The 12,396-nt window shown below is 39.5% G+C and overlaps 1 protein-coding gene across 1 annotated transcript in view; it reads left to right on the top strand.

Annotated features, from left to right (window-relative positions):
- Positions 1–1,490, top strand: part of LOC105294506 — a 3,812-nt gene extending 2,322 nt beyond the window's left edge. The window contains 2 exon segments of the mRNA XM_023532715.1: positions 56–504; positions 939–1,490. Coding sequence (XP_023388483.1) covers positions 56–504; positions 939–1,490 — 1,001 coding nt within the window.
- The last annotated feature ends 10,906 nt before the right edge of the window (positions 1,491–12,396 follow it).

Consider the following 12,396-nt stretch of genomic DNA (forward strand, 5'->3'; position numbering starts at 1 on the left):
TCAGCTACTCCAGCCTGGGTATGTGAATACCCTGTCAGTCAGAAGGCCCAAACAGGTATTGCTGTTCATATTCGAAGGTTGAGGGAGTCAGGAATCTTAGTTCCCTGCCACTCCCCCTGGAACACTCCTTTGCTCCCAGTACAGAAGCCCAGCACCAATGACTACCGACCTGTCCAGGATCTCAGGGAGGTTAATAAGCGAGTTGAGACCATCCACCCGACAGTCCCCAACCCTTACACTCTTCTCAGCCAACTATCCCCAACTCATCAAGTATATACTGTCCTAGATCTGAAGGATGCCTTCTTTACTCTGCTGCTGGCCAAGGCCAGCCAGCCCATCTTTGCTTTTGAATGGGAAGACCCAGACAGACTTTACTCAGGACAGTTGACCTGGACTCGACTGCCTCAGGGCTTCAAGAACTCCCTAATCCTGTTTGATGAAGCCCTAAGTCAGGACTTAGTCGAATTCCGCCAGAGGCACCTTGAGGTAGTACTTCTACAATATGTTGATATGTTGATGATCTTTTGCTAGAGACTGAAACAGAATTAGAGTGTAAACAGGCTACTGAGGACCTACTCCAGGAGTTAGACAAGAATAGGTATCGGGTATCTGCTAAGAAGGCTCAACTTTGCACTTCCCAAGAGACGTTCCTAGGGTACAATCTGCAGAAAGGAAAAAGGATCCTGTCCTCTAGTTGGATCAAGGCCATTCTGAGGATACCTCAGCTGCGCACCAAGCGACAGGTTTGAGAGTTCCTGGGAGCAGTAGGTTATTGCAGGCTTTGGACTCCAGGGTTCGCAGAAATAACTATGCCCCTGTACACTAGTACCGGAGAGAAAGGAGAGGACCTAGCCTGGGGAAAAGAAGAAAGGAAGGCATTTGAAGCCCTAACCACAGCCCCTGCATTAGCCCTGCCCAACCTCGAAAAGCCATTCCAGCTCTTTGTTACCAAGGTGTGGGGAATCGCGAAAGGGATCCTGACACAGACCCTAGGACCCTGGAAGCAACCAGTTGCATACCTCTCCAAAAGATTGGGCTACGTGGCAGCAGGATGGCCCAACTGTTTGAGGGCGATCGCTGCCACTGCAAACCTCACTAAGGAAGCCCTAAAATTGACACTGGGGCAGACCCTCCAGAATATTGCCCCACACGCAGTTGAGTCAGTGCTTCACAGTCCACCAGACCGGTGGATTTCCAATGCTCGAATCACCCAGTATCAGTTCCTGCTTCTCAACCCACCTGACATACAGTTCCTGAAAACTGCCGCACTCAACCCAGCTACCCTACTGCCTGACGATGACCCTCGCCAACCCCTGCCTGACTGCCTTGAGGTCCTAGAGAACGTCACCTGCACCAGACCAGACCTGACAGACAGTCCTTGGCCAAATCCAGACGCTACTCTATCTATGGATGGAAGTAGCTTCGTCTTAGAAGGAGTCAGATATGCCGGGGCTGCAGTGGTTACCACTGAAACTGTCATCAGGGCATAAGCCCTAAGCCACGGAACTTCATCTCAGCAGGCTGAACTAGTAGCAGTGACTCAAGCTCTGTGGTGGGGCGAAAACAAGACTGTTAACATCCACAAGGACAGCAGGTATGCCTTTGCCATGGCACATGTACATGGGGCGTTATATAAGGAAAGGGGGCTACTGACCTCGGGAGGAAAAGAAATTAGAATAAGGAAGAAATACTAACCCTTCTAGAGGCAATTAGGCTGCCAAAGAAAGTGGCAATCATCCATTGCCCAGGGCACCAGAACTCGGGCTCAGAGGTAGCACAAGGCAACTCCTTCGCTGATCAAACAGCAAAGGAGGCTGCCCAAAAACCAGTGGGGCCAATTGACATTCTGCCGGCCCTACCACCCAGGCTGCTAACGGACACCCCTACCTACACTTCAAGGTGAGATGAACTATGGAACAAGCTGGAAGGCAAAGAGGAATCTACTGGGTGGGTTAGGCTCCCGGACGGCTGCATTGTAGTACCTGAGGCCTTCGAGACCTTATAACCCAGATTCACCAGAGCACTCACTTGGGAGGAACCAAGTTAATTGAACTGATGAAAAGAGACTATTACATCCCGGGGCTGCAACGAATGGCCAAGCAGGTATCAGCCCAGTGCCACATCTGCGCACAAGTGAATCCAGGGCCCTCCAAGAAAATATGACAAGGAATGAGACTTCGTGGTCAGGCACCGGGGGAACATTGGGAGTTGGATTTCACTGAGGTCAGCCTGAGAACCTTCGGATTCAAGTACTTGCTTGTGTTGACTGACATTTTCTCAGGATGGACTGAAGCCTTCCCCACTAAGCAGGAGACAGCTCAGGAAGTAGCAAAGAAATTAGTCTCAGAAATAGTGCCTCGATTTGGCCTGCCCATAACACGGGTCTGACAACAGCCCGGCATTCATCGCCCAGACCAGCCAATCTCTAGCAAAGGTTTTAGGGATCAATTGGAAATTGCATTGCATTTATAGGCCTCAGAGTTCAAGGCAAATAGAAAGAATGAGTAGAAACTTGAAAGAACCCTAACTAAGTTCAAGTTGGAATCTGGCAAAAACTGGGTGAGTCTCCTCTCCTTTGCCCTGTTAAGGGCACGGTGCACACCCTATTGTAAGGGCATCACGCCTTATAAAATAATGCTTGGAAGACTCCCGCCGCTCCTCCCCAAGTTAGGGGAAGAAAAGCTAACAGAAGTTCATAATTTTTCACTGCTTAAGTCCTTGCAGGCCCTCTACCTCGCACGGCAGGAGACCCACCAACTGGTCTCTACCACCAGAACAAACGCTCAGCATCCAGTCCAGCCACACAATCATGCTCCAGGCGATTGGATCTGGGTGAAAAAGGTACAGCCTGCTTCTCTTGAGCACCGCTGGGAAGGACCTCTCCCTGTCATCCTCACAACACCCACCGCGGTCAAAGTAGCTGGACGTCATCATTGGATTCACCATACCAGGATCAAGGCTGTGCATCTACCACAGACATCAGAACAATGGACCCTGCATCGGACAGAGGATCCACTAAAGATAAGACTATCAAGGGTCCAGTCTGGACCATCTTAATTCTTTCCGTCCTAAAGTAAGGGGGTCTTTGTATGGCTTTTAGGTGAAACCTGACAGAATAGGAGAAGATTAGACATACTGGTAACTACGTATGTCAAAAAAGGGTGCAGGCAGTGAAACTCATAGCTCTCAGAACTCACCACCCACCTCTCCAGGTTGACGAATCAATGATTTGAATTCTCCTAAAAAAACCAGTGGGGAATGTTAAGGGTGTAGTTCTGGGCAAAGATATGCTAAGAGCCAACTTCTGCTTCTGTAATCTGCTTGTTTGTTTGATGTTAACTAGGGTGTGGTTAATCTGTTTGCTTGTTTGATGTTAAACCAGGGTATGGTTCTAGACTTTATAAACTGCTTCTTTTGGGAGCTCGGGCTGATCTCCTCTGATCTCCTCGAACCCTGCGTGGTAGAGAGTCAGTCGCGGGCCGGCTAATAAAAACTCATAATTCATCTCAATCGGCTCCATGGGTCTTAGAATTGATTGCGCCACAACAACCAGGAGAAGCCACTATGGCAAGGAGACATCTAGACTATAAATACTGAGAGTCTGTGGGGACTACTTGAGAGTTTCAGTTGGAGGCTGGTAAGGGGCAACTCTTTGTTAAACTAAAAACTCTCCAAAAATCTTTGGGGCATTTTGCTCCTGCGGTTGCCAAAGTGACTCTAAGACCCCAGGAAAGAGATCAGCTCACCCAACAACAATAGCATCTTCAGTTTCCAAGCAGCGGGGTGCTGGGCCAACAGGAGACTGTTACTTTCGCACTGACAGCTGGAAATCAGCCCTTACCTGGGTCACTGACATTCCCCAGAGCTAACTCATATAAAAAAGGTACACCCCATATTAAATTTGGATTATTTCTTCATCTCCCCTTGCCTGGAATAACAGTGTGACTAATGTGTCATTTATCTAGATTATATTATTTCTTTGTTCGGCTAATTAAGAGATATTATGCTGTACATTACTGGCTCCTGAAATTCCACAGCAAACCTGTGCTAAATTGGTGGCAAAGACAGAATCAGTTTCTGAGTATAAATTTTGCTGCCTTCCCAAAACAAAACTAAACAAGTGTCAAGAATTTATAATGCATAAATACTTAATTGTAAGGTATGATTATTAATAATTTCGAATATGTGATCTTATTTGGTTTTTCAAAAATCTTTTGAAGAAAACAGAAGATATTACTAAACCAGTGTTTTAAAGTGAAAACTAATTACAGAAGTTAAATTATTTGTTTGTAAGTCATGTGACTAGGCAATGTTACATTTTGGATCTAAAATTCAAGTATTCTGGCCTTCAGACAGTATTTATGCAATCTATCATGCATGTAAAAAAAAATCCTTGGAATACCTATAAAAAATGAATTAGCAAAGTAATAAAATTATAATAAAATATATACTTTACTATAAAAGTATCAGAGGTATTATAAGCCTGAATCAAGAGGAAAGATATTCATTAAGAGTTCATTTGTTTTGCGAATAATAAGAACAATTAGTTTATAGCTGAGGTGAGGATTTTGACATTATGGAACAAATAACACTTACATATAAATGATATTTATATTGATTCTATATTTCCTAAAAATGCTTCAAGATATAAGATTTCTATAATTCCTAAAAATACTTAAAGATATAACATTTAGAAAACATTGGTCTAGAAAGCATATTATCATGATAGAAAAGCAAATGGGAAACTACATCTGCCAGGTTTGCAAATTAATTCTATCCACTGTAAATATCTAGTAGCCTCCAACCACCATCTTTCACTAATAGAATAAACATGTAAAGGGAACTTAGAAAACAGACAAATAGCCTGGTGAGTTGCATGACTGGTTCCTCAGTTATTTGTTTCGTAAAAAATATAGCCAGAGTGACAATCTCATATTCTCACTCTTGCTCTCTGGCTCTCCCATTTGGGATTTTAGCTTCCACTAAAGTTCCTGTACTTGAAATAAAAAATACTTAAAATTCATTATGATACATTTTTCTATAATTTAAAAAGTGTTATTATGTGGATAGGCTTCTAATGCAGGGAACCAAGATTTCAGTCTCTGTTCAGAGATTACATTGCACAAATTTAATAGTTAATAGTTTCCTCTAATTTCCAGCTGTCAAACACATAAAATATAGGTAAGTTTTTTTGCTAAGGTGATATCAAAGTATAAGGAGAAAAGTAAAGCTTAACTAAGTTACCTTTTTATTTTCTCTCTTACTATAAAAAATATATACACATCATACACATAAAAATTTGTGTATAGGAATGTTATTTGTTCTTAAACTAAAGTAAAACAATAATGATTTATTATTCCTTATGATTATGGTTCTTCTGCTGATTTCACCTAGATTCATGTAAACAGCTATCTTCAACTGGGGGATTATTGGAGGCTGGGCTCAGCTAGGACAGCTGGACTCCTCTCCCCAGTGAGTTTTCATCCTTAGGGAAGCTGACCCAAGCCTCAAGTGGTGGCAGCAACATTCCAAAAGGACAAGCTCCAATACATAAATACATATAAAGCTTCTGCTTGCCATGTGTTTGCTCATGTCCCATTGGCCAAAGCAAATCGCCTGGCCAAGCCCAGCATCGATGTGGGAAGGGCAATCACCACGTTAGGACATCATTTCCGAAGGCATGGTTCACAGAGGGTCGTAAGTGTAACCAGGTACCACAGCGGGGGGAGGGGGGCGGGGAATGAGTAAAATAAAACAATTTGTATGTTTAGACAAAATTATTATTCTAGAGGCATGTAACCAGATTATCTGAGTGCTATTAAAGTGAAGCAGCTTTCAGGTCAAGAAAAGTCTCTGTTATACTATTTTGTAATGATATTTATAATAAAAAACAAATAGCAAGAACTTTAAAAAGAAAACCCAGTGCCTTTATTATGAAGAAAAATATAATTATTATTGGGTACTCACTATATATTTGATATTTAATCAGGTAAACTGTATATGTTCTCATTTAATTTAATCTAATAGATAACTAAATTTAACAAAAAATTATTCATTGTTAACACAAATTATAATCCTGAATGCTTAATTACTAAGTATTGTGCTATTTTCATCCTCTTGACTAACATTCTGAAAACTTAAGTTCTAAATAAAATCAACAGTGCGGATGACATGATTCTCTATATAGAAAACCCTAAAGACTCCACAAGAACACTACTAGAAACAATAAGCAAATAGAGTAAAGTTTCTGGATACAAAATCGATGTTCAAAAATCCAGTGTTCCTATACTCTAAATGAAGTGTCAGAAAAAAAAAGTAGAAAAAATAATTCCTTTTGCAATTGCAACAAAAAGAATAAAATATCTAGGAATAAATTTAATGAAATATGTGACCTATATAATGAAAACTACAAGACCTTATTAAAAGAAATTGAAGAAGATACAAAGAAATGGAAAGATATTCCATATTCTTGTAATAGAAGAATCAACATAGTTAAAATGACCATATTACCTAAAGCATTATACAGATTTAATGCAATCCCCATCAAAATCACATTGGCATTTTTTAAAGAAATAGAACAAAAAATCATCAGATTTGTATGGAAGCACAAAAGACCCCAAATTGCCAAAGCCATCCAGAGAATAAAGAACAAGGATGGAAGCATCAATCTGCTCAACTTCAAATTATACTATAAAGCAACAGTAATCAAAACGGCATGGTACTGGCAGCAAAACAAACACATGGACCAGTGGAACAGAATCGAGAGTTCAGAAGTAAACTCATATTTACATGGGCAAATAATTTTCGACAAAAAAGCCAAAAACATACAGTGGAGAAAGGAAAGCCTCTTCGATAAATGGTGCCTGGAAAACTGGAAAGCAAAAGAATAAAACTAGACTGTTATCTATTACCACGCACCAAAATTAACTCAAAATGGATTAAGGACCTGAATATAAAACTGGAATCAATAAAATGCATAGACGAAAACATAGGAACTAAGTTCAAGGACCTTGGACTTAAAGAGGATTTTATGAATTTGACCACAAAAGCAAGGGAATTAAAAGTTAAAATAAATGAATGGGGCTACATCAAACTAATAAGCTTATGCTCAGCAAAAGAAATCATCAAGAAGGTAAAGAGGTAACCATCTGAATGGGAAAACATATTTGTTTGCAAGCAACGCCTTCAATAAGGGCCTAATATACAAAGAACTCATACGACTCAATAACAACAACAACAACAACGACGACAACAACAAATGATCTAATCAAAAATAGGCAGAGGACCTGAACAGACACTTCTCCCTAGAGGACATACAAATGGCCAACAAATGTATGAAAAGATGCTCAACATCGCTAGCTATTAAGGAAATGCAAATCAAAACCACAATGAGATACTATCTCACACCTGTTAGAATAGCTAGAATCAACAGGACAAGTAATAACAAATGTTGGAAAGGATGCGAAGAAAAAGGAACCCTCATACACTGCTGGTGGCACTGCGAATTGGTACAGCCACTATGGAAAACAGTATGGAGGTCCTTAAAAACTAAGAATTGATCTGCCATATGATCCAGCAATCCCTCTACTGGGTATTTACCCCAAAGACCTGAACACTCATATCCATAAAGATATTTGTACACTGATGTTCATAACAGCACTATTCACAGTAGCCAGGACATGGAAGCAACTAAAGTGTCCTATGATAGATGATCGGCTAAAGAAGCTGTGGTACATATATACAATGGAATATTACTCAACCATAAGAAGAGATGAAATACTGCCATTTGCGACAACATGGATGGACCTCGAGATGATCATGCTAAGAGAAAGAAGTCAGACATAAAAAGCTGAAAATCACATGATATCACTTATATGTGGGATATAAACAAATGAACAGGACAAACAGAGACTCATGAACATGGACAATAGATTAGTGGTTACCAGAGGGTAGTGGGTGAAGGAGGAGGGAGAAGGTAGACAGGTGAAAGGGGTCAAATATAGGGGAGTAGGGGAAGGGTGAAGTGGGTAAAGGGAATCAAATATATGGTAGCTGAAGGAAACTGGACTTTGGGTGGTAAACACACAATAGAATATACAGATGTCAAATGATAATGTACACCTGAAAATTATATAATTGTCTTGACCAATGCTACCCTAATAAACTTAATAAATAAATTAATTAAATAAATAAATAAAACAGTAATTCTTTGAGACATTAACACTTTTGCCTTGTAAATCAGTTAGAACTGGTTCACTCTTGAGTAACAAAGATCCAGAGTAAGAGTGGCTTAAAAAGACCACAAGATGACAATTTCTTCCTCACTGACAAAGCCAGAGATAGGTGGTGCAGGGTTGGGCCCTCCTGCTTTGAGGCTTCAGTTACCCAGGGCCTTTCAGCTTATCATCCTCATTCCTACAGTACAGCTTTGGACACGTGACCACACTTTGCTGCAAGGGAAGCTGGGAAATGCTGTCCTAGCCCTTTTCCTTAGTGTTTATTCACCCTTAGTGTGAAGGAAATGGATAATGAAAATCAGGGGACAAGGGCAATCTTTGTTTCACTTTATATGCAATGGCATGTTCAATGCCTGGGGCCAGAGACACAATTCCTAACAGTTCCCTTAAAATGGATGATTTAGCTGAGTGATGCTAATTAACCTCTAAAAAGATAAGCATACTTGGCCTTATTAGCACCATATTCTAACCATCATTTTCCACGATATGGAGAAAGTTGTTGCATTTGTAACTACAGAACTAGTAGCATGTCGAACTGTTACAACAGGCACAGTTACATGAAGAGCAAGAAGGCATCAAGTAGAAAGTCAGCCAGACAAGCAGTACAGCAGTCCCGACTTATCCCAAGGGGATACATTCCAAGACCCCACTGGATGCCTGAAACTGTGGATAGTACCAAACCCCATAGAGATGCTCAAGTTATGATGCGATTACATCTCAATAAAACCATCATAAGTTAGAAATATCGTTGTCGAAAACGCATTTAATATACCTAACTGATTGAACATCATAGCTTCGTGTAGCCTACCTTACTCATGCTCAAACACTTACATTAGCCTACTGATGGGCAAAATCATCTTGCTGCTGCTCTCCAGTATAACAAGAGGGTATCATGCTGCATATCGCTAGCCAGGGAAAAGATCAAAATGCATATTGCTTTCACACCACTGGAAAGCCAAGAAATCATTAAGTCCAGCCATCATAAGTTGGAGACTGTCTTTATAAACTATTATTTCCTATATATACATATTATAAAGTTTCATTTATAAATTAGGCACAGTAAAAGATTAAAAACAATAATAAAATAGAACAATTATAACAATATATTGTAATAAAAGTTATGTGAATGTAGTCTCTCTCTCTCCCTCCCAAAATACCTTATTGAACTGGACTCGCCCTCCTTGTGATGATGTGCTGACTACAGGTAACTGAAACCATAGAAAGCAAAACCACAGATAAGGGGGACAACTATATGTCAGAGGATGAGAACACATTAAGGAAGTGGGGAAGGGGCAAGTATTCAGTGGGGAGAGTTGGCTAAAAAAGAAGAGGGCTGCCTTAAATTTATGCATTATAAAGAGAGGACATTTTTTAGTGTTAAAACGAAGGGGAAATGTTATTACTCTACCTTTGAGGCAAAGGTGACATTGGTTTCTAGGTAGTCATTTCACATTGACTAAATTGCCACATGATTTATTAACTTTTCTTACCACCTCTCCTATACATTTCTTCAGAAACTCCTTCAAACATACACACATTTGGTGCTCCGTGACACTGTATCCAGTCCTAGCTCAGCACCAGTATTCTTTCATTCAGGACATACCGATGCCACCAAAAACAACAACAGCAACAGCTGACACTGACCCATGACACTTCAGCCTATCTCAGGGAGAGAAGACAAAAAAAATTCTAAAAAGCTAAGGTGACCACCTCTTCAAGAAGTGTCTGCCACAAATTACAGTTGCGGTCTTTTCCCAATTCATCTTAGCTACTTCTAAACTTTCTCAGGTAAATTTGATTTATTCAATATACTTTATTGAATCAAACTGGTTTTACCAAGACAACTATTTTATTTCCTCGGATTTTATCTATACCTTTAGGAATACTGGTCTCTGTTTAAATCACATTGTTTAGTCAGTTAGTAACATAATCAGGGCCCTACATAAAGGAAATTTAGCTGCTGAGTTCAGATTCATACAATGACTGATTCTAAAGAAAATGCTTAGTTTCTACAATAAATCTCAGTTCTTCTGTCAACCACAATGACTGAAACTCTTGTATATTTCTTCAAAGCAGTCCTGCCACACTCTCTGCTGTGTTGATTGTTCCAAATTAGAGATCGGCTACTTCCCTGTGGGCATCCTGTTGGAACATATAGATTTCCTATCGAGCTGCTAGGACTTCACTTCAGTTTTGCACAGTAGCCAATTTAAGCAGATTGGAGCAATCTATGCAATCCTGCTGCAAACTCAGCATTGGAATTGTCTTACCAAGATGAATATGATGAGGAAGAAGTCATATCCCCCGTCACACAGAGTGAACCAGTGTGACCTGACAGAAAGTGTGCAGGCTGGGGAGCTTACTATGTTCCCTGGACATTCTCTCACTTTCCTCAGCTACAAAACTAGAAGGATAACATCTAACTTTCATAATAATATGAATTATAGGTGATGCATATAAAATACCTACCATGATATCTAATATATAACACTATTCGGTTATTATTCTTATAAAAAGTGAAAGATCCTTGGTTTAAAAAATGTAGAAAATCAAACATTTTTCTTTAACACTAATATTCAAATTGAGTCCTGTTAATGCCTTCAGTGACCCTAATATTACTGTGCCCTCTTGTATAATTAAAAGTAAAATCAATAATAAACATTAAGATGAGTTTTGTGAAGTTTAACACATTTCTGACTTTCCATCGGGATCACTTATTTTCTTTTTGAGAAATATCAATATTCAAAATCTTTCGCCTGAAGCCCACTGTTAATTTGCCTTAGGATAATCCAGCAGTATTTAAAATGTACTTTAATCACTTTCACTCGAAAACTTCCCTTCCTCTAATCTTTTGCTAAGGATTGCAATAAAGAGCCTGAGAAATTTATTACTAAGAAAACTGAGATGCTGCCTCAACGGAAGACAAAATAGAAATGTCTATATCAAAAACTTTGGGTATTCCTGTTGGAGTTCTGAGGCAAATATTGAAATTTTGTGACATGAAAATTAAATCAAAATGTGTTTAAAAGAAGAATGGCACAGTGTACAGAGCCCAGGCTTAAAATTGGAGGAACTTTGTAGAATTTACTCATTCATTCAAAAAACACTTATGGACTGCTTGCATTATGCTAACCTAAATATTATGGTGAGCATACTGGTATTTCCCGCCTTCCTGTAGTCTATGTCTCGTGTGGAAGATAGTCAGCATACACATAATTGTAAGGAATGAAGAGAAAAAAAAAGGAAAATGTACTGTGGACTTATGGTAGATATACCAAAATTATTGTAAGAGATCAAGGAAGTCCCTCTGAGGACATGTCTTCTAAACTAAGATTACCTGAATGTTCAGAAATGCTAAAATTTGAGTAGGAGAGGAGGCAGCAGATGAGGTAGAATGGGAAGGTAAATGTTTATTCTACAGAAGGGTGCTTCATAAGGAAATGACATGAACATATTGCCACTTTAAACCATGTTTCTGGCTACAGACTGGAGCACAGCTCAGAGGGCAGCAATAATGGCTATAAGGAGATCCAGGAAGAGCCCCCTGCAATGGAATAGGTAAGATATAAACCAGGTGACAGCCACAGACATGAGGAAGGGTAGGCCACCTTGCAAGGATAGAATTGACATTTCCATAAACAGGGGCTTGATGTTTCATCAATTAGGATGGAGAGAAAGAACAACAGACCAAATACGATATCCAGATCCAAGACTGAAGAGCTGACTAGATGGGGATGCAATTTAGTAACCCAGAAAATACAGAAGAATAGAATGTTTGGAGATAAAGATGATAAGATGCCTTCAAAATACCCAAAAGAAGATGTATAGTAGGCAATTAGATACACAGATTTGAGTTTTTGTTCAGAAGTTCAGGTTGAGAAAAAGTCTTAAAAAGAGCTTAGCAGAATACATGGCACATACTGAACATTCAATAAGTGTGTATTTATTAGTAATAGTATCATGAATAATATTTGTTATCAATGCATAAAAATGTAACCATTATCACCACACAAAAGACTTAGAGAGAACTAAAGCCAATAGGTCATAAAGAAAAGTTTTTTCATTCATTTTAAATGGTGGTAAATTAACACCCAATGAGAATATAAACATAATCCACATTTTTTAATAAGGAAAAATCTCATACTTTTACACCTCAGAA

This window comes from Pteropus vampyrus, unplaced genomic scaffold (assembly GCF_000151845.1).
Source record: "Pteropus vampyrus isolate Shadow unplaced genomic scaffold, Pvam_2.0 Scaffold88, whole genome shotgun sequence".
Classification (NCBI taxonomy): Eukaryota; Metazoa; Chordata; class Mammalia; order Chiroptera; family Pteropodidae; genus Pteropus; species Pteropus vampyrus.